This window comes from Carcharodon carcharias, chromosome 5 (genome assembly GCF_017639515.1).
Source record: "Carcharodon carcharias isolate sCarCar2 chromosome 5, sCarCar2.pri, whole genome shotgun sequence".
Lineage (NCBI taxonomy): Eukaryota > Metazoa > Chordata > Chondrichthyes > Lamniformes > Lamnidae > Carcharodon > Carcharodon carcharias.
In genome coordinates this window covers 4,306,710-4,332,914 of record NC_054471.1, presented here as the reverse complement: position 1 = coordinate 4,332,914, position 26,205 = coordinate 4,306,710, and the positions used below count along the sequence as shown (strand labels likewise).

At 44.5% G+C, this 26,205-nt stretch overlaps 1 protein-coding gene across 1 annotated transcript in view; it reads left to right on the top strand.

Moving 5' to 3' along the window:
* The window catches only part of lclat1 (lysocardiolipin acyltransferase 1), a 113,262-nt gene that overhangs the window by 17,456 nt on the left and 69,601 nt on the right, over positions 1-26,205 (top strand). Inside the window, exons 2-4 of the mRNA XM_041188215.1 lie at positions 1,389-1,554; positions 1,699-1,897; positions 12,357-12,503. Of these exons, the coding sequence (XP_041044149.1) occupies positions 1,390-1,554; positions 1,699-1,897; positions 12,357-12,503 (511 nt within the window). The 5' untranslated portion in view covers position 1,389. The remainder of the gene's footprint in view (positions 1-1,388; positions 1,555-1,698; positions 1,898-12,356; positions 12,504-26,205) is intronic.

The following is a 26,205-nucleotide window of genomic DNA, read 5'->3' as shown; positions in this document are numbered from 1 at the left end:
TCCCCAGCAGCACTGTACCCCAGTGTTATACAGTGACAGACCTGTCCCCACCAGTACTATACCCCAGTGTTATACAGTGACAGAACTGTCCCCACCAGTGCTGTACCCCAGTGTAATACAGTCGCAGACCTGTCCCCACCAGTACTGTCCCCCAATGTTATACAGTGACAGACCTGTCCCCACCAGTACTGTACCCCAGTGTTATACAGTGACAGACCTGTCACCACCAGTACTGTATCCCAGTGTTATACAGTGACAGACCCATCCCCACTAGTACTGTACCTCAGTGTTATACATTGACAGACCTGTCCCCACCAGTACTGTACCCCAGTGTTATACAGTGACAGACCTGTCCCCCCCAGTACTGTACCCCAGTGTTATACAGTGACAGACCTGTCCCCACCAGTACTGTACGCCAGTGTTATGCAGTGACAGACCCTTCTCCACCAATACTGTACCCCAGTGTTATACAGTGACAGACCTGGCCCCACCAGTACTATACCCCAGTGTTATACAGTGATAGACCTGTCCCCAGCAGCACTGTACCCCAGTGTTATACAGTGACAGACCAGTCCCCACCAGTACTGTACCCCAGTGTTATACAGTGACAGACCTATCCCCACCAGTACTGTACCCCAGTATTATGCAGTGACAGACCTGTCCCCACCACTACTGTACCCCATTGTTATACAGTGACAGACCTGCCCCCACCAGTACTGTACCCCAGTGTTATACAGTGACAGACCTGTTCCCCACCAGTACTGTACCCCAGTGTTATACAGTGACAGACCTGCCCCCACCAGTACTGTACCCCATTGTTATACAGTGACAGACCTGACCCCACCAGTACAGTACCCCAGTGTTATACAGTGACAGATCTGTCATCACCAGTACTGTACCCCAGTGTTATACAGTGACAGACCTGTCCCCACCAGTACTATACCCCAGTGTTATACAGTGACAGACCTGTCCCCACCAGTACTGTACCCCAGTGTTATACAGTGACAGACCTGTCCCCACCAGTACTATACCCCAGTGTTATACAGTGATAGACCTGTCCCCAGCAGCACTGTATCCCAGTGTTATACAGTGACAGACCTGTCCCCACCAGTTCTGCATCCCAGTGTTATACAGTGACAGACCTGTCCCCACCAGTTCTGCATCCCAGTGTTATACAGTGACCGACCTGTCCCCAGCAGTTCTGCACCCCAGTGTTATACAGTGACAGACCTGTACCCCACCAGCACTGTACCCCAGTGTTATACAGTGTCAGACCTGTTCCCACCAGTTCTGCACCCAGTGTTATACAGTGACAGACCTGTCCCTCGTGTGAGTGGCTTTCCTGCCCTGATGTGCTTATTGTTGACTATCTTGCTCTTGTTTTGCAGCATGTTGTCATTGAAGGGAACTCTCATCCTGCTGTTGCTGTTCTTTAGCAGTTTCTTTGGCAGTATCTTCATGTTGGCTCCCTTTCTTCCCATCATGCTGCTGTCCCCGGCCTGTTATCGCTGGATCACTGAGCGTATTGTTGCTATCTGGCTCACCCTTCCTGTGGTAAGTGAGCATCTCTCGGTGAATGATGCTGAATCTGGCTCCTGTTTTCAATTAGATAACCTCGTTCCCATTCTCCCGGATTTCTCCTGAGCTTGTTCCTCAGCCATCTTAACCCTCTCGTCTTTCCCTTGTTGTCTCTGCCAGGCTCTGTTGGAGATGGTGCTTGGTGTGAGAGTGGTCATCACTGGGGATGGCTTCGTGCCTGGTGAGCGCAGTGTGATCATCATGAACCATCGAACACGCCTGGACTGGATGTATCTGTGGAGTTGTCTGCTGCGATACAGCTACCTCAGAATGGAAAAGATCTGCCTCAAGTCATCCCTCAAATCCATTCCGGGCTTTGGTTAGTGCACCTGACTGCTGGACGCTTACCCAATCACAGATACAAGGGCAGGGGGCTGTGCCGGAGGGATGGACAGGGCAGTTGGGCCTGCCTGCGTTGTGTGAATGAGCCTCGGGTTGACGTATTTGATGAGACCATGTAGGAGGAGCTTTGCTCTCTAAACCCACAGCCAATGCTGACTTCCCACCTAAACCCAGCCATCCATACAGGAGAATCATCCTCAGCCTGTACAGAGTTACTGACAGGTTCAGTGAGTGGGTAATAAGGTGGCGAAGTGTAAAGTTATTCACTTTTGTCCTAAGAATAGAAAAGTCGAATAATTTTTAAAAGTGGAGAAACTTGTAAATTTTGATGTGCGAAGGGACTTGAGTGGACTGGTGCAAGGAACAAAGAGTTAGCATGTGGGTGCAGCAAGCAATGAGGAAGGCAAATGGCTTGCTGTCCTTTCTTGCAAGTAGATCGGAGGACAGGAATAAGCAAGTGTCCCTCCAACTGTATAGGACCACACCTGGAGTAGTGCGCACAGTTTTGGTCTCTACATCTAAGGAGAGATACACTTCATATTGGAGGTGGTACAACAGTGGTATTCACTAGAAAATAGTGAGGGCTGGTTGGGATATTAGAAAATTTTAAACTAGCCACAAATAGAATTGTAAAAAATCTTATGGATTCATTGTGATTTTATTTATTCAAAAAGGTATCCTGATAAGTAAAACACAAAACAAATGATAAAAGAGGAACATGTCAGTAACTGTATACAGTACACCAAGTGTCATCTGATCCAGGCTCTATGTGTTGAGCAGAACTGCTCGAGTTCTCTTAACGTGCTAATTCTTAAATCTACTTATCCTCCTGCTCTCCACCCCTCCCGCTCCCCCGCTGCTACCCTCTTCCAACCCTTGGTGTGAGTGAGGGTGTAGGAAAGGGGGTGGCGGGAGGAGCTGTGAGTGGGATGGTGGGGGAGGGAGGGGTCAGCAGGACGAGACCACAAGCAAGACGAGCGTGTAGTGAACGCTGCTGCTGCTACTGCACAGTGATGGCTCACTCCATTGGACCCTGGCATGGGAAGGTTGTCTTATGATGAGAGGCTGAGTAAATTGAGTTTATATTCCCTGGAGTTCAGAAGTATGAGGTAATCCCATTGAAACATACAAGATTATGAAGAGGCTTCACAGGGTGGACACTGAGAGCTTGTTTCTCCAGCCGGGGAACCTAGAACACAGGGGCACGGTCACTGGATAAGGGGCCAAGGATTTAAAAAAGAGTTGAAGAGAAATGCCTACATTCGGAGGGTTGTCAGTGTTTGAAATTCTCTACCCCAGAGGTTGCTCGATGCTCCATTGTTGAATATATTTAAGGCTGGGGATGGACTCAGGGATTCGAGGGCAATTGGGGGGCAGGGTGAGAAAGTGGAGTTCAGGCTGATCAGCAGCCCTAAGGGTATCGAATAGCAGAGCAGACTTCAGGGGCTGAATGGACGACTGCTCCTAGTTCTAATGTTCCTACAACCCACGTGAGGGATTTCCAATGAGTAAATGAACCTAATGCTGTACCTGTCCTGGGAGTGTTTGATGGGGACAGTGTAGAGGGAGCTTTACTCTGTATCTAACCCTGTGCTGTACCTGTCCTGGGAGTGTTTGATGGAGACCGTGTAGAGGGAGGTTTACTCTGTATCTAACCCCGTGCTGTACCTGTCCTGGGAGTGTTTGATGGGGACAGTGTAGAGGGAGCTTTACTCTGTATCTAACCCCGTGCTGTACCTGTCCTGCGAGTGTTTGATGGGGACAGTGTAGAGGGAGCTTTACTGTGTATCTAACCCCGTGCTGTACCTGTGTTGGAAGTGTTTGATGGTGACAGTGTAGAGGAACCTTTCTACTCTTGGAAGATGGTGGCATAGTGGAAATTTCATTGGACCAGTAATCCAGAGGCCCAGGACAATGCTCTGGAGACATGGGTTCGAATCCCACCTTGGTAGCTGGTGGGAATTTATATTTAATTAATAAATACAATTAATTAAAAATACACCTGGAATATAAAGCTGGTCCCAGTAACGGTGACCATGAAACTATCAGCGATTGTTGTAAGAACCCATCTGGGTCACTAATGTCCTTTAGGGATGGAAATCTGCTGTCCTTACCTGGTCTGGCCTACATGTGACTCCAGACCCACGGCAATGTGGTTGGCAATTAAATGCCCTCCGCAAGCCACTCAGTTCAAGGGCATTTAGGGATGGGCAATAAATGCTGGCCTTGCCAATGACGCCCACATCCCAGGAACGAATAAAATAATCCTGGACCCCAAATCTCGGGAGGTTGTCAAGGCCTTAATGAGAGTACAGGAGAGATTGACCTGAACAGTACCAGGGACGAGAGGCTTCAGTTAACGTGGAGAGACTGGAGAAGCTAGGATAGTTCTCCTTAGAGCTGAAAAGATGAAGAGGAGATTTAATAGTGGTGTTGAAAATTATGAACAGTTTCAATTTAAAACAAAGTATGGAGAAACTGTATTCGGTGCCTGAGGGTGACTGACCAGAATCTGCAGGTTAAGGTGATTGGCAAAAAACTCAGAGGCAACCTGATGGGAAATGAAGATAAGAAATAGGAGCAGGAGTAGGCCATTCAGCCCTTTGACTCTGTTCCGCCATTCAATGAGATCGTGGCTGATCTACTTCAACACCACTTTCCTGCATGTTCCCCGTGTCCCTCGATGTCTTTAACATGTAGAAATCTATCGATCTCAGTCTTGAACATACTCAATGACTGAGCTTGCACAGCCCCCTGGGGTAGAGAATTCCAAAGATTCACCACCCACCCTCTGACTGAAGAAATTCCTCCTTATCTCAGCCCGAAATAACCTGCCCCTTATTCTGAGACTGTGTCCCCTGGTTCTATACCGCACCCCCCCACAGCCAGGGGGAAATATCCTTCCTGCATCTACCCTGTTGAGCCCTGTAAGAATTATTGATATTTGAATGAGATCACCCCTCATTCTTCTAAATTCCAGAGAATAAAGGCCCAGTCTATTTAATCTTTCCTCATAGGACAATCCCTCCATCCCAGGAATGAGTTTAGTGAACCTTTGTTGCACCCCCTCTGTGCCATGTATATCTTTCGTTAGGTAAGGAGACCAAAACTGTACAAAATACCCCAGGTGTGGTGTCACCAAGGCTGTATGTAATTGCAGTCAGTCATCACTACTCCTAGACTTAAATCCTCTTGTAATAAAGGCCAACATAGAAACGTAGAAACTAGGAGCAGGAGTAGGTCATTCTGCCCTTCGAGCCTGCTCCGCTATTCATTATGATCCCGGCTGAGCCTCTATCTCAACGCCATGCTCCCTATTTCTCCCCACACCTCTTTACGACTTTAGAGTCCAGAAATCTATCTATTTCCTTAAACATATTCAGTGACTTGCCCTCCACTGTGCTCTGTGGTAGAGAATTCCACAGGTTCACCACCCTCTGAGTGAAGAAGTTTCTCCTCATCTCAGGCCTAAATGGTCTACCCCATTTCCTGAGACTGTGACCCCTTATCCTAGCACCCCCCCCCGGCCAGAGGAAACATCATCCCTGCATCCAGTCTGTCCATCCCTGACAGAATTTTATATGTTTCAGTGAGATCCCCTCTCAGTGTTCTAAACTCCAGTGAATACAGGCCTAGTTGACCCAATCTCTCCTCATACAACAATCCAGCTATCCCAGGAATGAGTCTGGTGAACCTTCACTGCACTCCCTCTATGGCAAGCATATCCTTTCTTATCCTTTCATATCATTTGTCTTTTTAATTGTTTGCAGTCCCTGCATGTTAGCTTTCAGTGACTCATGAACATGGACATCCATGTCCCTTTGGAGTACAACACTTGGCAGCCTCTCACCATTTAAGAAATACTCTGTATTTCTGTTTTTCCTACCAAAGTGGATAACTTCACATTTTTCCACGTTATATTCTGTCTGCCATGTTCTTGCACGCTCACTCAGCCTCTCCAAATCTTCTTGAAGTGTCTCTGCATTCTCCTCACAACTCATACTTACACCTAGTTTTGTGTCATCAGCAAACTTGGAAATATTACATTGAATCCCCACTTCCAAATCATTGATATAGATTGTGACGAGCACTGAACCTTATGGTACCCCACTCATTACAGCCTGAAAATGACCCATTTATTCCTACTCTCTGTTTTCTGTCCGTTAACTGGTTCTGAATCCATACCGGGTATATTCCCCTAATTGCATGTGCTCTAATTTCATTCACTAACCTCCCGTGTGGGACCTTATCAAAAGCTTTCTGAAAATCAAAACATGCCACATCCACCAGTTCCCCCTTATCCATTCTGCTAGTTTCTAACATTTAGAAACGTTTTCTCACAGTGATTTGTTGTGGTCTGATCTTTATTGCCTGGGAAAATTCAAGAACAATTTTGAAAAAGTTATAAAGAATCAAATGGGAACTGTACAGGTCCATAGGGAAAGAGTAACTAATTAGGCAACTTGACCAAGGAGCTGGCAGGGACCAGCTCGATGTCTAAAGTTAAAACCCTGTGGCCAAAGCTGCTAATCGGAGCCAGAAGCAAACGGCATACTTCCTGTTGCAAGAACTGCAACTTTTGAGATGCAAACTAGTAGCCAAAGGATTTACTGTGTATCTGACCCGTGTTGTACCTGTCCTGGGAGTGTTTGATGGGGACAGTGTAGAGGGAACTTTACTCTGTATCTAACCCCGTGCTGTACCTGTCCTGGGAGTGTTTGATGGGACAGTGTAGAGGGAGCTTTACTCTGTATCTAACCCTGTGCTGTACCTGTCCTGGGAGTGTTTGATGGGAACAGTGTAGAGGGAGCTTTACTCTGTATCTAACCCCGTGCTGTACCTGTCCTGGGAGTGTTTGATGGGGACAGTGTAGAGGGAGCTTTACTCTGTATCTAACCCCGTGCTGTACCTGTCCTGAGAGTGTTTGATGGGGACAGTGTAGAGGGAGCTTTACTCTGTATCTAACCCTGTGCTGTACCTGTCCTGGGAGTGTTTGATGGGGACAGTGTAGAGGGAGCTTTACTCTGTATCAACCCTGTGCTGTACCTGTCCTGGGAGTGTTTGATGGGGACAGTGTAAAAGGCAGTGATTCTTACCCCGTAAGGAAGGACGTGTGAGTCCTAGGCTAATGCGTAATTACTGAAACACACTGAATGTGTTTGCAAATGGAGTGATGGAGTTATTAAAAGCCCGAGTCCTCTGTGAGGATAGGCTGTGGCTCCGTCATGATAGTCTTCACCTCCCGCCTGCACCAGGCCCACCTCCCACTCTCTGCCTGTATGCACAGACTGCACGGAAACCACAGGAGGAGGGTGGCTCCGATCTGCTCTGCTACAGGACTTCATGCTTTTCACTGCAGCGGTTTCTCTGCTCTCAGTAATTTACTGGAAACCTTCCGGCCACCTCTTCACATCTCAAAACTTTACAACTCTTAGAACAGGAAACGCTCAGCTCGCTGCCAACGCTGTTAACAATCTGTGTCACAAGTTGTCTTATCAGCCAATTCTCTCTAACTTCCCCTCAACTGAAAACTTAGCATCATTCGAAAATGCATTGCTTTGTTTTTAACCGAAGAGGAATCTCAGCACAGGGTTAGATACAGTGTAAAGTTCCCTCTACACTGTCCCCATCAAACACTCCCAGGACAGGTACAGCACAGGGTTAGATACAGAGTAAAGCTCCCTCTACACTGTCCCCATCAAACACTCCCAGGACAGGTACAGCACGGAGTTAGGTAAAGCTCCCTCTACACCGTCCCCATCAAACACTCCCAGGACAGGTACAGCACGGAGTTAGATACAGAGTAAAGTTCCCTCTACACTGTCCCCATCAAACACTCCCAGGACAGGTACAGCACGGGGTTAGATACAGAGTAAAGCTCCCTCTACACTGTCCACGTGAAACACTCGCAGGACAGGTACAGCACGGGGTTAGATACAGAGTAAAGCTCTCTCTACACTGTCCCCATCAAACACTCCCAGGACAGGTACAGCACGTGGTTAGATACAGAGTAAAGCTCCCTCTACACTGTCCCCATCAAACACTCCCAGGACAGGTACAGCACGGGGTTAAATACAGAGTAAAGCTCTCTCTACACTGTCCCCATCAAACACTCCCAGGACAGGTACAGCACAGGGTTAGATACAGAGTAAAGCTCCCTCTACACTGTCCCCATCAAACACTCCCAGGACAGCTACAGCACGAGGTTAGATACAGAGTAAAGCTCCCTCTACACTGTCCCCATCAAACACTCCCAGGACAGGTACAGCACGGGGTTAGATACAGAGTAAATCTCCCTCTACACTGTCCCCATCAAACACTCCCAGGACAGGTACAGCACGGGGTTAGATACAGAGTAAAGCTCCCTCTACATCGTCCCCATCAAACACTCCCAGGACAGGTACAGCACGGGGTTAGATACAGAGTAAAGTTCCCTCTACACTGTCCCCATCAAACACTCCCAGGACAGGTACAGCACGGGGTTAGATACAGAGTAAATCTCCCTCTACACTGTCCCCATCAAACACTCCCAGGACAGGTACAGTGCGGGGTTAGATACAGAGTAAAGCTCCCTCTACACTGTCCCCATCAAACACTCCCAGGACAGGTACAGCACGGGGTTAGATACAGAGTAAATCTCCCTCTACACTGTCCCCATCAAACACTCCCAGGACAGGTACAGCACAGGGTTAGATACAGAGTAAAGCTCCCTCTACATCGTCCCCATCAAACACTCCCAGGACAGGTACAGCACGGGGTTAGGTACAGAGTAAATCTCCCTCTACACTGTCCACATCAAACACTCCCAGGACAGGTACAACACGAGGTTAGATACAGGATAAAGCTCCCTCTACGCTGTCCCCATCAAACACTCCCAGGACAGGTACAGCACGGGGTTAGATACAGAGTAAAGCTCCCTCTACGCTGTCCCCATCAAACACTCCCAGGACAGGTACAACACGGGGTTAGATACAGAGTAAAGCTCCCTCTACACTGTCCCCATCAAATACTCCCAGGACAGGTACAGCACGGGGTTAGATACAGAGTAAAGCTCCCTCTACACTGTCCCCATCAAATACTCCCAGGACAGGTACAGCACGGGGTTAGATACAGAGTAAAGCTCCCTCTACACTGTCCCCATCAAACACTCCCAGGACAGATACAGCACGGGGTTAGATACAGAGTAAAGCTGCCTCTACACCGTCCACATCAAACACTCCCAGGACAGGTACAGCACAGGGTTAGATACAGAGTAAAGCTCCCTCTACACTGTCCCCATCAAACACTCCCAGGACAGGTACAACACGAGGTTAGATACAGGATAAATCTCCCTCTACACTGTCCCCATCAAACACTCCCAGGACAGGTACAGCACGGGGTTAGATACAGAGTAAAGCTCGCTCTACACCATCCCCATCAAACACTCCCAGGACAGGTACAGCACGGGGTTAGATACAGAGTAAAGCTCCCTCTACACTGTCCCCATCAAACACTCCCAGGACAGGTACAGCACGGGGTTAGATACAGAGTAAAGCTCCCTCTACACTGTCCCCATCAAACACTCCCAGGACAGGTACAGCACGGGGTTAGATACAGAGTAAAGCTCCCTCTACACTGTCCCCATCAAACACTCCCAGGGCAGGGGAGGTGTTGGCATAGTGATAATGTTGGTGGACTAGTAATTCAGAGACACAATATTATGCTCTGGGGACCCAGGTGGAATTTGAACTCAATAACAAACTGGAATTAAAAGTCTGATTATGAGTGTGAAACCATTGTGGATTGTAAACACCCATCTGGGTCACTAATGGCCTTTAAAGAAGGAAATCATCTGCCCTGAAGGAACTGAGGCCATTCTGGCTAAGTTTGCAGATGATACAAAGATAGGTGGAGGGACAGGTAGTATTGAGGAGTCGGGGAGGCTGCAGAAGGATTTGGACAGGTTAGCAGAATTGGCAAAGAAGTGGCAGATGGAATACAACGTGGGGAAGTGTGAGGTCATGCACTTTGGTAGGAAAAATAGAGGCATAGACTATTTTCTAAATGGGGAGAGAATTCAGAAATCTGGAGTGCAAAGGGACTTGGGAGTCCTAGTCCAGGATTCTCTTAACTTGCAGGTTGAGTCGGTAGTTAGGAAGGCAAATGCAATGTTGACATTTATTTCGAGAGGACTAGAATATAAAAGCAGGGATGTGCTGCTGAGGCTTTATAAGGCTCTGGTCAGACCACATTTAGAATATTGTGAGCAATTTTGGGCCCCGTATCTCAGGAAGGATGTTCTGGTCCTGGAGACGGTCCAGAGGAGGTTCATGAGAACGATCCCAGGAATGAAAGGCTTAACATATGAGGAACGTTTGAGGACTCTGGGTCTATACTCAATGGAGTTTAGAAGGATGAGGGGGGATCTGATTGAAATTTACAGAATACTGAAAGGCCTGGATAGAGTGGACGTGGGGAAGATGTTTCCATTAGTAGGAGAGACTAGGACCCGAGGGCACAGCCTCAGAGTAAAGGGAAGACCTTTCAGAACAGAGATGAGGAGAAACTTCTTTAGCCAGAGAATGGTGAATCTATGGAATTCATTGCCACAGAAGGCTGTGGAGGCCAGGTCATTGAGTGTATTTAAGACCGAGATAGATAGGTTCTTGATTGGTAAGGGGGTCAAAGGTTACGGGGAGAAGGCGGGAGAATGGGGTTGAGAAACTTATCAGCCATGATTGAATGGCGGAGCAGACTTGATGGGCCGAATGGCCTAATTTCTGCTCCTATGTTTTATGGTCTTAACTGAAATGGGCTACATGTGACTTCAGCAATGTGGTTGTCTCTGAAATGGCCTAGTAAGCCACTCAGTTGTATCAAACCACTACAAAGTCACAAGAAAGGAATAAAAGTCCTCCTTACTAACTTCTGGGGGCTAGTGCCAAAATTGGGAGAGCTGTCTCACAGACTAGTCAAGCAACAGCCTGACATAGTCATCCTCACAGATAATGTCCCAGACACCTCCATCACCATCCCTGGGTATGTCCTGTCCCACCGGCAGGACTGACCCAGCAGAGGTGGTGACACAGTGGTATACAGTCAGGAGGGAGTTGCCCTGGGAAGCCCTCAACATCGACTCTGGACTCCATGAAGTCTCATGGCATCAGGTCAAACATGGTCAAGGAAACCTCCTGCTGATTATCACGTACCACCCTCCCTCAGCTGATGAACATGTTGAACATCACTTGGAAGCACCGAGTGTGGCAAGGGAGCAAAATGTACTCTGGGTGGGGGACTTCAATGTTCATCACCAAGAGAGGCTCCCTGTCTCTCTCTCTCCCATGTCTCCCTGTCTTTCTCTCTGGCTGTCTCTCTCTCTCGCTGTCTGTCTCTCTCTCGCTGTCTGTCTCTCTCTCGCTGTCTGTCTCTCTCTCTCGCTGTCTCTCTCTCTCTCTCGCTGTCTCTCTCTCTCTCGCTGTCTCTCTCTCTCTCTCTCGCTGTCTCTCTCTCTCTCGCTGTCTCTCTCTCTCTCGCTGTCTCTCTATTTCTCGCTGTCTCTCTCGCTGTCTCTCTCGCTCTCTCTCTGTCTTGCTCTCGCTTTCGCTGTCTCTCGCTCTCGCTTTCGCTGTCTCTCGCTCTCGCTTTCGCTGTCTCTCGCTTTCGCTGTCTCTCGCTCTCGCTTTCGCTGTCTCTCGCTCTCTCTTGTCTCTCTCTCTCTCGCTGTCTTTCTCTCTCTCTCTCTCGCTGTCTCTCTCTCTTGCTGTCTCTCTCTCTTGCTGTCTCTCTCTCTTGCTGTCTCTCTCGCTGTCTCTCTCTCGCTGTCTCTCTCGCTCTCTCTCGTTTTCGCTCGCTCTCGCTTTCGCTCTCTCTTGCTCTCACTTTCGCTCTCTCTTGCTCTTGCTTTCGCACTCTCTTGCTCTTGCTCTCTCTCGCTGTCTCTCTCTCACTCGCTGTCTCTCTCTCTGTCTCGCTGTCTCTCTCGCTGTCTCTCTCGCTGTCTCTCTCGCTGTCTCTCATTCTCGCTGTCTCTCATTCTCGCTGTCTCTCATTCTCGCTGTCTCTCATTCTCGCTGTCTCTCATTCTCGCTGTCTCTCATTCTCGCTGTCTCTCATTCTCGCTGTCTCTCATTCTCGCTGTCTCTCATTCTCGCTGTCTCTCATTCTCGCTGTCTCTCATTCTCGCTGTCTCTCATTCTCGCTGTCTCTCATTCTCGCTGTCTCTCATTCTCGCTGTCTCTCATTCTCGCTGTCTCTCATTCTCGCTGTCTCTCTCTCTCGCTGGCTCTCACTCTCGCTGTCTCTCTCTCTCTGTCTCTCTCGCTGTCTCTTGTTCTCGCTCTCGCTCACTCTCTCCGCTGTCTCTCGCTCTCTCGGCCTCTCTCTGCACAGTCCCCAGTTGTTCTCCCTTTGCCAATCCCCCCTCTCCCTCTGCTCACTCTGCTTTGTTTCCCTTTCAGGCTGGGCAATGCAGATGGCAGCATTTATCTTTGTCCGGAGGAATTGGGAAGAGGACCAGGAGTACCTCAGAGACATGTTGGACTACCTGTGTGATATCAAGCATCCTCTGCAGCTTCTTATGTTCCCCGAGGGCACAGATCTCACAGGTAGGTTTCTCAACCCTTCTCTCCATCACCTCCTGTCCCATCAGCACCTCCAGCCTGCCAGGCACCGGCTTCCTTAGTTACTTATTTTCTACTTGAACAAAGTTAACGACTCACACTCAGTTTGCAATATCTAACTCTGCTTATTGCTTATTGATCATCTATTCAGAAAACCACTTTTAGCTGATTGACTGTTAACTGCACTGTAAAGTAGGTAGCTTAGCTAACTTGCAGTTTCTTTTATACTTTTTAAAGCTCACAGTCAAATCCTAAATGTGCAATAAAAGTTCAGCTTGTGAAGTAGAGAGCAGAGAATTCCCATGTGCACCATATCCCCAAGTCTAGCCTGAGCCCAGAACAGATTGCTGTGTCCCACTTGTTTAACCTTGGGGTTGGGGAAGGCTTGGGAAATGAGGAGCCAGGATAACATTAACAGTCACTTGACGAGAGTGGGTTAATTAAGGAAAGCCAGCATGGATTTGTTAAACTAGCTTTCTTGAGTTTTTGTTGAGGTAACTGATCGTTGATGAGAGTGATGCTCATGTTCATATGGTTTATATGGACTTAGAATTATAGAATGGTTAGAGCACAGAAGGAGGCCATTCGGCCTGCCTTGTCCATGCTGGCTCTCTGCAAGAGCAACACACCTATCCCCACTCTCCTGACTTTTCTCCATAGCCCTGCAAAATCTTTCCCTTCAGATAATTATCCAATTCTCATATGAAAGTCTCGATTAAACCTGCATCCTCCACACACTCCTAACCATTCACTAGGGAAAAATTGTGTTCCCTCAGGTCTCCACTGCTTCTTTTGTCAATCACTTGACATCTGTTCTCTCTGGTTCTTGATCCTTCCACCAACGGGAACAGTTTCTCCCTATCTATCCGTCCAGATCCCTCATGATTTTGAATACCTTGATCAGATCTCCTCTCAACTGTCCCTTCTCCAAGGAGAACAGTCCCAACTTCTCCAATCTATCTACATAACTGAAGTCCCTCATCCCTGAAACCATTCTCATGAATCTTTCCTGCACACTCTCCAAAGCTTTCACATCCTTCCTAGAGTGTGACATCAAGAGCGGATCACAATACTCTATTTGACGCTGAACTAGTGTTTTATAAAGGTTTATCATAACTTTGCTTTGTGCTCTATGCTCCTATTGATAAAGCCCAGGACACTGTATGCTTTATAAACCGCTCTCTGAGTCTGTTCTGTCAGCTTCAATGATTTATGCACATTTGTACCAGGGCCCTCTGTTTCTTTAGAATTGTACCCTTTATTTTACATTGCCTCTTTACATTCTTCCTACCAAAATAAATAACTTCACATTTCTCTGCATTAACTTTTATCTGCCACTTGCCCCGTCCATTCCCCCAAACTGTCTACATCCCCTTGAAGTCTCTCACTATCTTCCTCACAGTTCACATCGCTTCAAAGCTTTGTGTCATCCGCAAATTTTGAACTTGTGTCCTGTACACCCAAGTCTAGGTCGTGAATATATATCAGGAAAAGCAGGGGCCCGAACACCAATCCCTGGGGAACTCCTCCTCCAGTCCGAAAGCAGCCATTCATCACAACCCTCTGTTTCCTGTCACACTCAGAACTTTCTATCCATGCTGACACTATCCCCTCTATCCCATGGACTCTCACTTTGCTCACAAGCCTGTTGTGTGTCACTTCATTAGGTACCTTTTGGAAGTCCGTGTACACCACATCAACAGCATTACCCTCATCGACCCTCTCCTTACCTCATCAAAAACTCCAGCAAGTTAGCTGAACATGATTTTCCCTTAAATCCACGCTGGCCTTCCTTAATTTTGTCTCAGACTTTTGTTTCCAGAAGCTTCCCCATCACTGAGGTTAAACGGACTGGCCTGTAGTTGCTGGGTTTATCCTTCCACCCTTACTAGATGAAGGGTATAACGTGTGCAATTCTCCAGCCCTCTGGCACCATCCCTGTTTCTAAGGGGGAATGGGATTTCTTCCCTATTCCCTCAGTATCAGTCCTGATCTTTCTTCAGGCAGCTCTCCGATATTGCCATGAGATCATATTCCCTTCTGGTTATCTACAGCTGCAGCTCACCAACCTTATTTTCCATGGTTTGTGTTTACATGCATGGTAAGCCTAACTTAGACCTTATTACACTCCCTCTTCATCCGTCTCCTCTAGTGCCATCTGTCTCCCAATTCTTCCTGCATCTTGTTTCTCCTTCACAGTGCTGCACCCTGGCTCCCACCCACTGCCCAGTTCGTTTCAACCCACCTGAACGGCACTAGTAAATCACCCCACGTGAACATTGATCCTAACCCGGTTGAGTTGCAACCTGTCCGGTCTGCACAGCAGCCACGACAACATTCCCCCGCCCCCCCCTCAAACACTCCACCTCCCCCGCCCACTCCAAAGCCCCAGGCACCCTCAACATGTCCCTCACACTCCCTCATAACCCTCGCACTCTGACCTTCTCCCCCATGTCCCTCATACTCTGACCTTCTCCCCTATACCCCTTGCACTCTGACCTTCACGAACATATGAATTAGGAGCAGGAGGAGGACATTCGGCCCCTCGAGCCTGCTCTGCCATTCAATAAGATCATGGCTGATCTGATTTTAACCTCAATCCCACATTCCTGCCGACCCCCGATAACCTTTCACCCCCTTGTTAATCAAGAATCTATCTAGCTCTGCTTTAAAAATATTCAAAAACTCTACTTCCACCACCTTTTCAAGAAGAGAGTTCCAAAGACACTCAACCCTTTGAGAGAAAAAATTTCTCCTCATCTCTGTCTTAAATGAGCGACCCCTTATTTTTAAACAGTGACCCCTAGTTCTAGATTCTCCCACAAGAGGAAACATCCTCTCCACACTCACCCTGTCAACATCCCTCAGGATCTTATATGCTTCAATTAAGTCACCCCTCACTCTTCTAAACTCCAGTGGATACAAGCCTAACCTGTCCAGCCTTCCCTCATAAGACAACCCACCTATTTACATCTTTCCTTAAATAAGGAGACCAGTGCTGTACACAATACTCCAGATGTGGTCTCACCAATGCCCTGTGTAACTGAAGCATAACCTCCCAACTTTTGTCATCAATTCCCCTCACATTATATAACATTCTATTGTCTTTCCTAATCACCTGTTGTACCTGCAAACTAACCTTTTGTGATTCATGCACTGGGACACCCAGATCCATCTGAATTCAGAGTTCTACAATCTCTCACCATTTAGATAATAAGCCTCTTTTTTATTCTTCCTGCCAAAATGAACAATTTCACATTTGCCCACATTATTCTACATTTGCCAGGTTTTTGCCCACTCACTTAACCTATCGATGTCACTTTGTATCCTCCTTATGTCCTCTTCACAATTTACTTTCCTACCTATCTTTGTGTCATCAGCAAATTTAGCCACCATTCCTTCAGTACCTTCATCCAAGTCAGTTATATAACTTGTTAAAAGTTGAGCCCCAGCACTGAACCCTGTGGCTCACCACTCGCCACATCCTGCCAACCATTTATGCCAACTCTCTGCTTCCTATTAGCCAGCCAATCTTCTATCCATGCCAATATGTTACCCCCTACACCATGAGCTTTTATTTTCTGCAATAACCTGTGATGTGGCACTTTATCAAATGCCTTCTGGAAATCTAAGTACAGTACATCCACTGGTTCCCCTTTATCCACAGCACATGTGACTCCTTCAAAGAACTCCAATAAATTGGTTAAACATGATTTCCCTTTCACAAAACCATGTTGACTCTGCCTGATTGCTTTGAATGTTTCGAAGTGCCCTGCTATGACATCTTTAATAATAGCTTCTAACATTTTCCCTATGACAGATGTTAGGCTAACTGGCCTTTAGTTTCCGACTTTCTGTTTCCCTCCCTTTTTGAATAAAGGAATTATATTTGCTATTTTCCAATCTAATGGAATCTTCCCTGAATCTAGGGAATTTGGGAAAATTAAAACCAGTGCATCAACTATCTCACCAGCCACTCCTTTCAAGATCTTAGAGCGAAGTCCATCCGGACCTGGGGATTTGTCAGCCTGCAGACCCAACAATTTGCTCAATATCACTTCCCTGGTGATTGTAATTTTCCCGGGTTCCTCCCTCCCTTCCATTTCCTGATTCACAGCTATTTCCGGGATGTTACTTGTCTCCTCTATAGTGAAGACCAAAGCAAAATACCTGTTTAATTCATCCACCATCTCCCTACTTTCTATTATCAATTCCCTAGACGCACTCTCTATAGGACCAACGCTCCCTTTGTTAACCCTTTTCTTATTTAAATATCTATAGAAGCTCTTACTATCCGTCTTTATATTACTCACTAGCTTTCTCTCATACTCTAATTTTTCCCTCCTTATTAATCTTTGTCATCCTTTGCTGTGTTTTATATTCTTTCCAATCTTCTGACCTGCCACCCGTCTTTGTGTAATTATATGTTTTTTCTTTAAGTTTGATATTGTCTTTAACTTTTTTAATTAGCCACGGATGGTGGGTCCTCCCCTTGGGATTTTCCTTTCTCATTGGAATGTGTATATTCTGTTTATTCTGAAATATCTCTGTCAATGTCTGTCACTGAACCCCTATTGACACAGCCCTTAACCTCATTTGCCAGTTCACTCTAGCTAGCTCTGCTTTCACACCCTCATAATTGCCCTTATTTAAGTTCAAAATACTAGGCTTGGATGCATTCGTTTCTCCCTCAAAATGAAGGTAAAATTCAATCATTTTATGATCGCTGCTACCTAGGGCTGCCTTCACTGGGAGGTTATCAATTAACCCTATCTCGTTGCACAATGCCAGGTTTCTGGTTGGCTCCAGAACGTGCTGTTCTAAGAAACTATCCCAAAAACATTCTATGAACTCATCTACGCTACCTTTGCCCATCTGCTTTTTCCAGCCTATATGTTGATTAAAATCCCCCATGATTATTACCGTACCTTTCTGACAATCTCCCATTATCTCTCCTTTTATACTCTGCCTTACTGTGTAGTTACAATTTGGGGGCCTGTACATCACTCCCACAAGTGACTTCTTGTCTTTATCAGCCATCATCTCAACCCAAACCGCTTCTACATCCTGGTTTCCTGAACTTAGGCATCCCTCTCTAATGTGCGAATACATTAATTAACAGAGACCCCTCCACCTTTTCCTAGTTTCTAAATGTGGCTTACCCTTCAATATTCAGCTCCTTCCTAAATGTGACATACCCTTCAATATTCAGCTCCTTCCTAAATGTGACATACCCTTCAATATTCAGCTCCTTCCTAAATGTGACATACCCTTCAATATTCAGCTCCTTCCTAAATGTGACATACCCTTCAATATTCAGGCTCCTTCCTAAATGTGACATACCCTTCAATATTCAGCTCCTTCCTAAATGTGACATACCCTTCAATATTCAGCTCCTTCCTAAATGTGACATACCCTTCAATATTCAGCTCCTTCCTAAATGTGACATACCCTTCAATATTCAGGCTCCTTCCTAAATGTGACATACCCTTCAATATTCAGCTCCTTCCTAAATGTGACATACCCTTCAATATTCAGCTCCTTCCTAAATGTGACATACCCTTCAATATTCAGCTCCTTCCTAAATGTGACATACCCTTCAATATTCAGCTCCTTCCTAAATGTGACTGTACCCTTCAATATTCAGCTCCTTCCTAAATGTGACATACCCTTCAATATTCAGCTCCTTCCTAAATGTGACATACCCTTCAATATTCAGCTCCTTCCTAAATGTGACATACCCTTCAATATTCAGCTCCTTCCTAAATGTGACATACCCTTCAATATTCAGCTCCTTCCTAAATGTGACTGTACCCTTCAATATTCAGCTCCTTCCTAAATGTGACATACCCTTCAATATTCAGCTCCTTCCTAAATGTGACTGTACCTTCAATATTCAGCTCCTTCCTAAATGTTGCTTACCCTTCAATATTCAGCTCCTTCCTAAATGTGACATACCCTTCAATATTCAGCTCCTTCCTAAATGTGAAGTACCCTTCAATATTCAGCTCCTTCCTAAATGTGACTTACCCTTCAATATTCAGCTCCTTCCTAAATGTGACATACCCTTCAATATTCAGCTCCTTCCTAAATGTGACATACCCTTCAATATTCAGCTCCTTCCTAAATGTGACTGTACCCTTCAATATTCAGCTCCTTCCTAAAGGTGACATACCCTTCAATATTCAGCTCCTTCCTAAATGTGACATACCCTTCAATATTCAGCTCCTTCCTAAATGTGACATACCCTTCAATATTCACCTCCTTCCTAAATGTGACATACCCTTCAATATTCAGCACCTTCCTAAATGTGACATACCCTTCAATATTCAGCTCCTTCCTAAATGTGACATACCCTTCAACATTCAGCTCCTTCCTAAATGTGACGTACCCTTCAATATTCAGCTCCTTCCTAAATGTGACATACCTTCAATATTCAGCTCCTTCCAAAATGTGACATACCCTTCAATATTCAGCTCCTTCCTAAATGTGACATACCCTTCAATATTCAGCTCCTTCCTAAATGTGACATACCCTTCAATATTCAGGTCCTTCCTAAATGTGACATACCCTTCAATATTCAGCTCCTTCCTAAATGTGACATACCCTTCAATATTCAGCTCCTTCCTAAATGTGAAGTACCCTTCAATATTCAGCTCCTTCCTAAATGTGACATACCCTTCAATATTCAGCTCCTTCCTAAATGTGACGTACCCTTCAATATTCAGCTCCTTCCTAAATGTGACATACCCTTCAATATTCAGCTCCTTCCTAAATGTGACATACCCTTCAATATTCAGCTCCTTCCTAAATGTGACATACCCTTCAATATTCAGCTCCTTCCTAAATGTGATGTACCCTTCAATATTCAGGTCCTTCCTAAATGTGACATACCCTTCAATATTCAGCTCCTTCCTAAATGTGACATACCCTTCAATATTCAGCTCCTTCCTAAATGTGACTGTACCCTTCAATATTCAGCTCCTTCCTAAATGTGACATACCTTCAATATTCAGCTCCTTCCTAAATGTGACTGTCCCTTCAATATTCAGCTCCCTCCTAAATGTGACATACCCTTCAATATTCAGCTCCTTCCTAAATGTGACATACCCTTCAATATTCAGCTCCTTCCTAAATGTGACATACCCTTCAATATTCAGCTCCTTCCTAAATGTCACATACCCTTCAATATTCAGCTCCTTCCTAAATGTGACATACCCTTCAATATTCAGCTCCTTCCTAAATGTGACTGTACCCTTCAATATTCAGCTCCTTCCTAAATGTGACATACCCTTCAATATTCAGCTCCTTCCTAAATGTGACATACCCTTCAATATTCAGCTCCTTCCTAAATGTGACATACCCTTCAATATTCAGCTCCTTCCTAAATGTGACTGTACCCTTCAATATTCAGCTCCTTCCTAAATGTGACATACCCTTCAATATTCAGCTCCTTCCTAAATGTGACAGTACCCTTCAATATTCAGCTCCTTCCTAAATGTGACTTACCCTTCAATATTCAGCTCCTTCCTAAATGTGACATACCCTTCAATATTCAGCTCCTTCCTAAATGTGACATACCCTTCAATATTCAGCTCCTTCCTAAATGTGACATACCCTTCAATATTCAGCTCCTTCCTAAATGTGACTGTACCCTTCAATATTCAGCTCCTTCCTAAATGTGACATACCCTTCAATATTCAGCTCCTTCCTAAATGTGACATACCCTTCAATATTCAGCTCCTTCCTAAATGTGACATACCCTTCAATATTCAGCTCCTTCCTAAATGTGACATACCCTTCAATATTCAGCTCCTTCCTAAATGTGACATACCCTTCAATATTCAGCTCCTTCCTAAATGTGACATACCCTTCAACATTCAGCTCCTTCCTAAATGTGACATACCCTTCAATATTCAGCTCCTTCCTAAATGTGACATACCCTTCAATATTCAGCTCCTTCCTAAATGTGACATACCCTTCAATATTCAGCTCCTTCCTAAATGTGACATACCCTTCAATATTCAGCTCCTTCCTAAATGTGACATACCCTTCAATATTCAGCTCCTTCCTAAATGTGACTTACCCTTCAATATTCAGCTCCTTCCTAAATGTGACATACCCTTCAATATTCAGCTCCTTCCTAAATGTGACTGTACCCTTCAATATTCAGGCTCCTTCCTAAATGTGACTTACCCTTCAATATTCAGCTCCTTCCTAAATGTGACATACCCTTCAATATTCAGCTCCTTCCTAAATGTGACATACCCTTCAATATTCAGCTCCTTCCTAAATGTGACTGTACCCTTCAATATTCAGCTCCTTCCTAAATGTGACATACCCTTCAATATTCAGCTCCTTCCTAAATGTGACATACCCTTCAATATTCAGCTCCTTCCTAAATGTGACTGTACCCTTCAATATTCAGCTCCTTCCTAAATGTGACATACCCTTCAATATTCAGCTCCTTCCTAAATGTGACATACCCTTCAATATTCAGCTCCTTCCTAAAGGTGACATACCCTTCAATATTCAGCTCCTTCCTAAATGTGATGTACCTTCAATATTCAGGTCCTTCCTAAATGTGACTTACCCTTCAATATTCAGCTCCTTCCTAAATGTGACATACCCTTCAATATTCAGCTCCTTCCTAAATGTGACATACCCTTCAATATTCAGCTCCTTCCTAAATGTGACTGTACCCTTCAATATTCAGCTCCTTCCTAAATGTGACATACCCTTCAATATTCAGGTCCTTCCTAAATGTGACATACCCTTCAATATTCAGCTCCTTCCTAAATGTGACATACCCTTCAATATTCAGCTCCTTCCTAAATGTGACATACCCTTCAATATTCAGCTCCTTCCTAAATGTGACGTACCCTTCAACATTCAGCTCCTTCCTAAATGTGACATACCCTTCAATATTCAGCTCCTTCCTAAATGTGACATACCCTTCAATATTCAGCTCCTTCCTAAATGTGACGTACCCTTCAATATTCAGCTCCTTCCTAAATGTGACATACCCTTCAATATTCAGCTCCTTCCTAAATGTGACATACCCTTCAATATTCAGCTCCTTCCTAAATGTGACATACCCTTCAATATTCAGCTCCTTCCTTAATGTGACTTACCCTTCAATATTCAGCTCCTTCCTAAATGTGACATACCCTTCAATATTCAGCTCCTTCCTAAATGTGACATACCCTTCAATATTCAGCTCCTTCCTAAATGTGACATACCCTTCAATATTCAGCTCCTTCCTAAATGTGACATACCCTTCAATATTCAGCTCCTTCCTAAATGTGACATACCCTTCAATATTCAGCTCCTTCCTAAATGTGACTTACCCTTCAATATTCAGCTCCTTCCTAAATGTGACATACCCTTCAATATTCAGCTCCTTCCTAAATGTGACATACCCTTCAATATTCAGCTCCTTCCTAAATGTGACATACCCTTCAATATTCAGCTCCTTCCTAAATGTGACATACCCTTCAATATTCAGCTCCTTCCTAAATGTGACATACCCTTCAATATTCAGCTCCTTCCTAAATGTGACATACCCTTCAATATTCAGCTCCTTCCTAAATGTGACATACCCTTCAATATTCAGCTCCTGCCTAAATGTGACATACCCTTCAATATTCAGCTCCTTCCTAAATGTGACATACCCTTCAATATTCAGCTCCTTCCTAAATGTGACATACCCTTCAATATTCAGCTCCTTCCTAAATGTGACTTACCCTTCAATATTCAGCTCCTTCCTAAATGTGACATACCCTTCAATATTCAGCTCCTTCCTAAATGTGACATACCCTTCAATATTCAGCTCCTTCCTAAATGTGACATACCCTTCAATATTCAGCTCCTTCCTAAATGTGACATACCCTTCAATATTCAGCTCCTTCCTAAATGTGACATACCCTTCAATATTCAGCTCCTTCCTAAATGTGACATACCCTTCAATATTCAGCTCCTTCCTAAATGTGACATACCCTTCAATATTCAGCTCCTTCCTAAATGTGACATACCCTTCAATATTCAGCTCCTTCCTAAATGTGACATACCCTTCAATATTCAGCTCCTTCCTAAATGTGACATACCCTTCAATATTCAGCTCCTTCCTAAATGTGACATACCCTTCAATATTCAGCTCCTTCCTAAATGTGACATACCCTTCAATATTCAGCTCCTTCCTAAATGTGACATACCCTTCAATATTCAGCTCCTTCCTAAATGTGACATACCCTTCAATATTCAGCTCCTTCCTAAATGTGACATACCCTTCAATATTCAGCTCCTTCCTAAATGTGACATACCCTTCAATATTCAGCTCCTTCCTAAATGTGACATACCCTTCAATATTCAGCTCCTTCCTAAATGTGACATACCCTTCAATATTCAGCTCCTTCCTAAATGTGACATACCCTTCAATATTCAGCTCCTTCCTAAATGTGACATACCCTTCAATATTCAGCTCCTTCCTAAATGTGACATACCCTTCAATATTCAGCTCCTTCCTAAATGTGACATACCCTTCAATATTCAGCTCCTTCCTAAATGTGACATACCCTTCAATATTCAGCTCCTTCCTAAATGTGACATACCCTTCAATATTCAGCTCCTTCCTAAATGTGACATACCCTTCAATATTCAGCTCCTTCCTAAATGTGACATACCCTTCAATATTCAGCTCCTTCCTAAATGTGACATACCCTTCAATATTCAGCTCCTTCCTAAATGTGACATACCCTTCAATATTCAGCTCCTTCCTAAATGTGACATACCCTTCAATATTCAGCTCCTTCCTAAATGTGACATACCCTTCAATATTCAGCTCCTTCCTAAATGTGACATACCCTTCAATATTCAGCTCCTTCCTAAATGTGACATACCCTTCAATATTCAGCTCCTTCCTAAATGTGACATACCCTTCAATATTCAGCTCCTTCCTAAATGTGACATACCCTTCAATATTCAGCTCCTTCCTAAATGTGACATACCCTTCAATATTCAGCTCCTTCCTAAATGTGACATACCCTTCAATATTCAGCTCCTTCCTAAATGTGACATACCCTTCAATATTCAGCTCCTTCCTAAATGTGACATACCCTTCAATATTCAGCTCCTTCCTAAATGTGACATACCCTTCAATATTCAGCTCCTTCCTAAATGTGACATACCCTTCAATATTCAGCTCCTTCCTAAATGTGACATACCCTTCAATATTCAGCTCCTTCCTAAATGTGACATACCCTTCAATATTCAGCTCCTTCCTAAATGTGACATACCCTTCAATATTCAGCTCCTTCCTAAATGTGACATACCCTTCAATATTCAGCTCCTTCCTAAATGTGACATACCCTTCAATATTCAGCTCCTTCCTAAATGTGACATACCCTTCAATATTCAGCTCCTTCCTAAATGTGACATACCCTTCAATATTCAGCTCCTTCCTAAATGTGACATACCCTTCAATATTCAGCTCCTTCCTAAATGTGACATACCCTTCAATATTCAGCTCCTTCCTAAATGTGACATACCCTTCAATATTCAGCTCCTTCCTAAATGTGACATACCCTTCAATATTCAGCTCCTTCCTAAATGTGACATACCCTTCAATATTCAGCTCCTTCCTAAATGTGACATACCCTTCAATATTCAGCTCCTTCCTAAATGTGACATACCCTTCAATATTCAGCTCCTTCCTAAATGTGACATACCCTTCAATATTCAGCTCCTTCCTAAATGTGACATACCCTTCAATATTCAGCTCCTTCCTAAATGTGACATACCCTTCAATATTCAGCTCCTTCCTAAATGTGACATACCCTTCAATATTCAGCTCCTTCCTAAATGTGACATACCCTTCAATATTCAGCTCCTTCCTAAATGTGACATACCCTTCAATATTCAGCTCCTTCCTAAATGTGACATACCCTTCAATATTCAGCTCCTTCCTAAATGTGACATACCCTTCAATATTCAGCTCCTTCCTAAATGTGACATACCCTTCAATATTCAGCTCCTTCCTAAATGTGACATACCCTTCAATATTCAGCTCCTTCCTAAATGTGACTGTACCCTTCAATATTCAGCTCCTTCCTAAATGTGACATACCCTTCAATATTCAGCTCCTTCCTAAATGTGACATACCCTTCAATATTCAGCTCCTTCCTAAAGGTGACATACCCTTCAAAATTCAGCTCCTTCCTAAATGTGATGTACCTTCAATATTCAGCTCCTTCCTAAATGTGACATACCCTTCAATATTCAGCTCCTTCCTAAATGTGACATACCCTTCAATATTCAGCTCCTTCCTAAATGTGACATACCCTTCAATATTCAGCTCCTTCCTAAATGTGACTTACCCTTCAATATTCAGCTCCTTCCTAAATGTGACATACCCTTCAATATTCAGCTCCTTCCTAAATGTGACATACCCTTCAATATTCAGCTCCTTCCTAAATGTGACATACCCTTCAATATTCAGCTCCTTCCTAAATGTGACATACCCTTCAATATTCAGCTCCTTCCTAAATGTGACATACCCTTCAATATTCAGCTCCTTCCTAAATGTGACATACCCTTCAATATTCAGCTCCTTCCTAAATGTCACGTACCCTTCAACATTCAGCTCCTTCCTAAATGTGACATACCCTTCAATATTCAGCTCCTTCCTAAATGTGACATACCCTTCAATATTCAGCTCCTTCCTAAATGTCACGTACCCTTCAACATTCAGCTCCTTCCTAAATGTGACATACCCTTCAATATTCAGCTCCTTCCTAAATGTGACATACCCTTCAATATTCAGCTCCTTCCTAAATGTGACATACCCTTCAATATTCAGCTCCTTCCTAAATGTGACTTACCCTTCAATATTCAGCTCCTTCCTAAATGTGACATACCCTTCAATATTCAGCTCCTTCCTAAATGTGACATACCCTTCAATATTCAGCTCCTTCCTAAATGTGACATACCCTTCAATATTCAGCTCCTTCCTAAATGTGACATACCCTTCAATATTCAGCTCCTTCCTAAATGTGACATACCCTTCAATATTCAGCTCCTTCCTAAATGTGACAGTACCCTTCAATATTCAGGCTCCTTCCTAAATGTGACATACCCTTCAATATTCAGCTCCTTCCTAAATGTGACATACCCTTCAATATTCAGCTCCTTCCTAAATGTGACATACCCTTCAATATTCAGCTCCTTCCTAAATGTGACATACCCTTCAATATTCAGCTCCTTCCTAAATGTGACTTACCCTTCACTATTCAGCTCCTTCCTAAATGTGACATACCCTTCAATATTCAGCTCCTTCCTAAATGTGACATACCCTTCAATATTCAGCTCCTTCCTAAATGTGACATACCCTTCAATATTCAGCTCCTTCCTAAATGTGACATACCCTTCAATATTCAGCTCCTTCCTAAATGTGACATACCCTTCAATATTCAGCTCCTTCCTAAATGTGACATACCCTTCAATATTCAGCTCCTTCCTAAATGTGACATACCCTTCAATATTCAGCTCCTTCCTAAATGTGACATACCCTTCAATATTCAGCTCCTTCCTAAATGTGACATACCCTTCAATATTCAGCTCCTTCCTAAATGTGACATACCCTTCAATATTCAGCTCCTTCCTAAATGTGACATACCCTTCAATATTCAGC